The sequence below is a fragment of the Rhagoletis zephyria genome, unplaced genomic scaffold (assembly GCF_001687245.7).
Source record: "Rhagoletis zephyria isolate East Lansing unplaced genomic scaffold, Rhagoletis_zephyria_1.1 Rzeph_scaffold_01310, whole genome shotgun sequence".
Lineage (NCBI taxonomy): Eukaryota > Metazoa > Arthropoda > Insecta > Diptera > Tephritidae > Rhagoletis > Rhagoletis zephyria.
Window position 1 is genome coordinate 46,077 of NW_016158394.1, and position 4,734 is coordinate 50,810.

Below are 4,734 nucleotides of genomic sequence, written 5' to 3' on the forward strand. Positions count from 1 at the left end.
AAAGCAGTGAAATACAAGGCTTAAAATTGTTGAAAACAAACCCATAAAAGCCTACATTTCAATTACACATATATGTTTGTAGCAGATATAATTTAGTAGGAATGTCGGTATGGCTCACAGTGGGATTTCGGCGGAAAAAACCTAGTTTTTTGAACATTCAGTTCTTACTTTTAGATGGTTTATCCTTATAAAGGCCCGTGTTAATTTCTCAAGAAAAATAATAAGAAATATTTTTCATTATTTCTGTTGTTAGGAAAAGTACTTAGCGATTTTTGAAAAAAATTTTGAAGAAATAAATCCATTCCCTGTCCATAATTTCCATTTCTTGTGCGTCATTTTATATGAATTTTTAGTTTTTCTTGAGAGCTGCAGGCAGGCGTTAAAGTAATATTTGTATAAGAAAAATTCATTAAAACCTTTTACGAATTTGACAATTTTATACCAACTAAAACTTATTGAGGCCTCCCAGTAGCGAAAATGGTAACTGGTGACATTTTCACTAATGAGAATTTAGTGACATCGTCGTCTGTGGATCTTAAACGACATATAACAGACAATGACACTGGTGACAATGTCATGCAGGTGTACTCCTATCAAAGTGAACAACTTTAAGTGGATCTCAGAGCTCCAACTATTGCCTATGAATTAAAATGGTTTGGTGCCTTGCATAGTTGCGCCACCGTATACACATTGCATGCTATTGAAATTTTATTGCTATTTGAACAACAAAATTTAATGCAAACAAAATGCATGTAAAGAGCAACAGTCAATAGTTGCGTTCCCCAACTTTTCTGGATTAAAACCTGTAAAACTGTCAAAAGGCAAAAGAAGCCAGAGAACCGAGTACGGGAACGCTTTGTGGTGAATTCCTGCAAATTCTTGCAACTTCTTTCGAGTTAGGGAACGCAACTAATATATGTATATAAGTACTGTAACTTATATTTTCTCAAGCGTATGCTGGCTTTTAAAAGTCTATTTAATTTTTATACTGTTATCACTTGATCTCGCTCTCTCTCTCTCTCTCTCTCTTAACTCTGTTAAACATTTTTTGATTTTTTTTTTTTTGCAAAAAAACCTTTCACGACTAAGGCCGATCGGAATCTTTCTCAGCGCAAAGAGAGCTCTAATATATGTACATACATACGTATATACGCAAAGCCCAGGCTGCCATTCCTGGTGGAGCTAGGAACATCGGAGTTTTTTCGGTTTCTGTACTTCTGCCAGGAAAAAGCTTCTCATAAATAACCACCTGTCGTTTGGATTCGCCGTAAATTTTTAGGTCCCTCCCTTTGATGCACGCCCAAAACTGAAAAAGAAGCTTATGTTGTGTGTGGTTTTGTTTTTAGTACCCTCGTCTTTTTCAGAAATTTCCGCAAATCTTTGCAATTTTTTGTAGTTTTCGCTTTTCGTGGATCTGTCTCTATTTTTTCGAGACTTGAGGATTATTTCGGAACTTTTCCGGACTTTTTTATACTTTTCGAAATTCCTCGCGGACTTTTTTGGCATCCTACAGAATTTTTCAGAAATTTTTCCGGAGCATTGGGTTTTTCATTCAAATTTCAGGAATTACTTTTTTGGCCTTTCTGAATAAATCGGATCTTTTGGGCATTTTTTGTAGATTTTGTCAGTAAATTTTTTAAGCTTTTTAGGATTTCCATATATGGTTTTTGCACCTTTGGAACTCTTTCAGACCATAAATTTTTTTTTTTTCAGAAAATTTTCGCAATTAGGTGCTAGTAAAATTAAATTTTTTCGATCTATGTAAATTTTTTGGACATGTTGATTAATTCAGTACCTTTCCGGAATACTTTCTAATCTTCGGATTGGGATTTTTTTTGCGATCTTTCGGAATTTCGTGAAAATTGTTCAAGACCCTTCGGGTATTTGCAGAAAATGTTCGTAATCGTTTAGCGACATAAATTTTTTGAACCTTTTTATATTTTTTAGGGAGTTACGTATTATTTTGGAACATTTTTGGAAGTTTTTGTACTAATCGCAATTTTAGTTTGCCTTTGTGATTTTTTTTGTGCTCCTACAAAATTTTTTGACATTTTTTTTTTGAACATCGGGGTTTTCGGAAATTTCGGAAATTTTGGTAAGTAAAATTTTATGGACCTTCTTTCTTATAATTTTCGCGCCATGTCAGATACATCGTGGACTTTTCGGGATTGTTCGTGTTTTAAAATTTTTTGGACTTTCGCGGATTCGTCCGGGATATTGTGGAATTTATCCCAAAATTTTTACGGGCCTATGGTTTTTTCAGAAATTTTCATGTTGTTTTCTTCCTTTTCGAGATATTTTTAGGATTTTTGGCACATTTAGTGATTTTCTTTGAGAGCTCTAAAATTTTGTCCTTAGTTTTTCGGAAATTAATTTAGGAAGTCTGCGATTTTTTTGACTTTTCCGGTGTTTTGGGGAGTTTTTCGAAACATACTTTATCTTTTCGGCATTTTTCTTGAATTTTAAATTTTTTTAAACAAATTTAAATTTTTAAAAATTAATTTGTTTGTGCATTAAAATATTAACCCAAAAAAAGGAAATCGGTGCTTGGAATGACCCTTTGCTTATATCAATATTTATGTATGTACATGTGCAAACATATACACACATTAGCGTAGGTTTTTACAGCGTTGACTTGCAAACCGCTGATATATTTCATTCACAGGGCTGATTATATTTTGTTTACATTCAAGAAGTACATACAAAAATAATATAAATAAATAAAGTATAACACTAAGTAGTATAAGAGAGCCTAAATGACAAACAATCTCAGATTTTGCACATTATTCGAGCGCAAGCTAAGCTCAAGCGACAGTCGCGTTTCAACATTTGCGAAAAACAAAACAAGCGAGGCGCGGATGAAGCACGAAAAAAAAAGAATTCAAACAAAATATTAATTAAAAAATTCAAGTTCATTAAAAGGCTATCTATTTAAGTTTTGATAACGAATGAAATTAGTCATTCATAAGAAGAAATTTCACAACGAATAAAGGTGTTATAGAAGAAAAGTGTTAATAGAAATCGAAGACATTTCCAATATACAAATAAATACATATATATAAAATTCTTAAATATATATATATAGTATATAACAGTATATACAATGTCACTTGGACCACACACACTGTTTACGCAATGTTCTTATTGTTGTTGCTGTTGCTGTAAATTGTTGCTGCTTTTATGGGTTGCTTGTACACTGCCCGCGCCAGTGGTCAGGGCAAGCCCGGCTTATCGCGGTATGAAGATAAAAAGCAAAAGCTATGTCCATAAACGGAGCACAAATTTCTGTGTTATTTAGCTTGTGCTTATGCTAGGCATACATACATATTTGTTTGTGCATTAATATTTTTAAATTTAAAACAAAAATTATTTTCACTTTTGCTTTTTTTTAATCTCATCTTATCACATACCCTTCATAAATATACCTATGCTTGTATAAACTTACGCGCAATAATCATCGATCTTTCAGCCAGCTACTACGACAGCAAATGCACTGACGCGGAGACCGGACGCGAGCTCTACATTGGCGAGGCCTTCACACGCCCGGGTCAATGCATACGGGTACAATGTTTAGGCACTCTACAGCTGTGGCAAGATAGGTATGTGTGTGAGCTTTTAAATTTTGTGTAATTTCTTTAAAAATTTATTTGATCTTTTCCAGGTGCCAAGTACCCAAATTGCAGGGCAATTGCAGTGCAGTGCCGCCTGCCAATGAATTTCTCAACTATCCACACTGCTGCCCGCTGTATACGTGTAAAACGTATGCGACCAACGAAATGGGTGAGACGGAGGAGATACGAACATATGACCAGTATGGTTCATTGAGAATGACAAATATATCGCAAGTGTTCAATGTTGATCCGGCCAAAGGAAGTATACCGGGTTCAGGTGTTATGAGACAGTTTGAAATTTGAGCGTAAAGCGGAGGATTTTTGGTACTACATACTTGCGAAAGCTCTTACTTGTATTCGATACTAAATATGTACTACTTGAGAAAGGGAGTAATTTTGAAAATTGAACTCAAAATGATATTCATGTTTAAAAATTTTAAGAATTTCTAATCATTAATGTAATATATTTCATATGTAAATACACACTTGTGGTAAGTAATATCAAGCAGAAGATATGGTTCGAATTTGTTGATATTAACTCAATTTCATCAAAATTATAGCGCGCTTACAATGTCAGCTTGAAGTTGGATGTGCTTTTCTTGAGTGTTTCTCTTTTTGTTTATCCACTTGAGGTGAAGTTTTTTTTGTTGTGGTCGAAGTTATAAGCTATATGTTTGCTTTATGTCATTAAGTAGCCGTAACTGCACTCTGAGCCGATATGTTAAGCAGAAGAACATTTCGAAAAAAAAAACATTCATTACAATTCCATCAGGAAATCAATTCTAGTTTTTCTACAGAGTAAGTAGATTATTCAGTAAACTCAAATTATGAATTTAGGTGCGGCTGACACTGCTATGCATAGAAACACAAAGGTCACGAGTTTAAGGTCATATCTATGAGCTTTCACTCCCTCTTTCTGAACCATTTTGAATCCTTAACGATACTCGTCAGGCACTTAAGGTTTAAATTTTCCACTTTCTGAAGGCCACTGAAGAAAGGAGGTCCCAGAAAGTGCAATACGCTCCGGACAGTTACAGAGAAGATGGATAACTCCTCTTCATACTTTTTGCAACTTCTGCGGGATCTCTGGTAAGGAATTCCGAGTCATTCAGCGTGGCCAAGT

General features: G+C 34.4%; 1 protein-coding gene across 1 annotated transcript; it reads left to right on the forward strand.

Annotated features, from left to right (window-relative positions):
• The first annotated feature begins 2,791 nt into the window (after positions 1–2,791).
• On the forward strand, positions 2,792–4,124 carry Vago (vago). Its single transcript, XM_017616966.1, has 3 exons — positions 2,792–3,236; positions 3,470–3,599; positions 3,662–4,124. The coding sequence occupies exons 1-3, from the start codon at positions 3,104–3,106 to the stop codon at positions 3,912–3,914; spliced, it is 516 nt and encodes a 171-aa protein (XP_017472455.1). The 5' UTR covers positions 2,792–3,103; the 3' UTR covers positions 3,915–4,124.
• Positions 4,125–4,734: the final 610 nt, after the last annotated feature.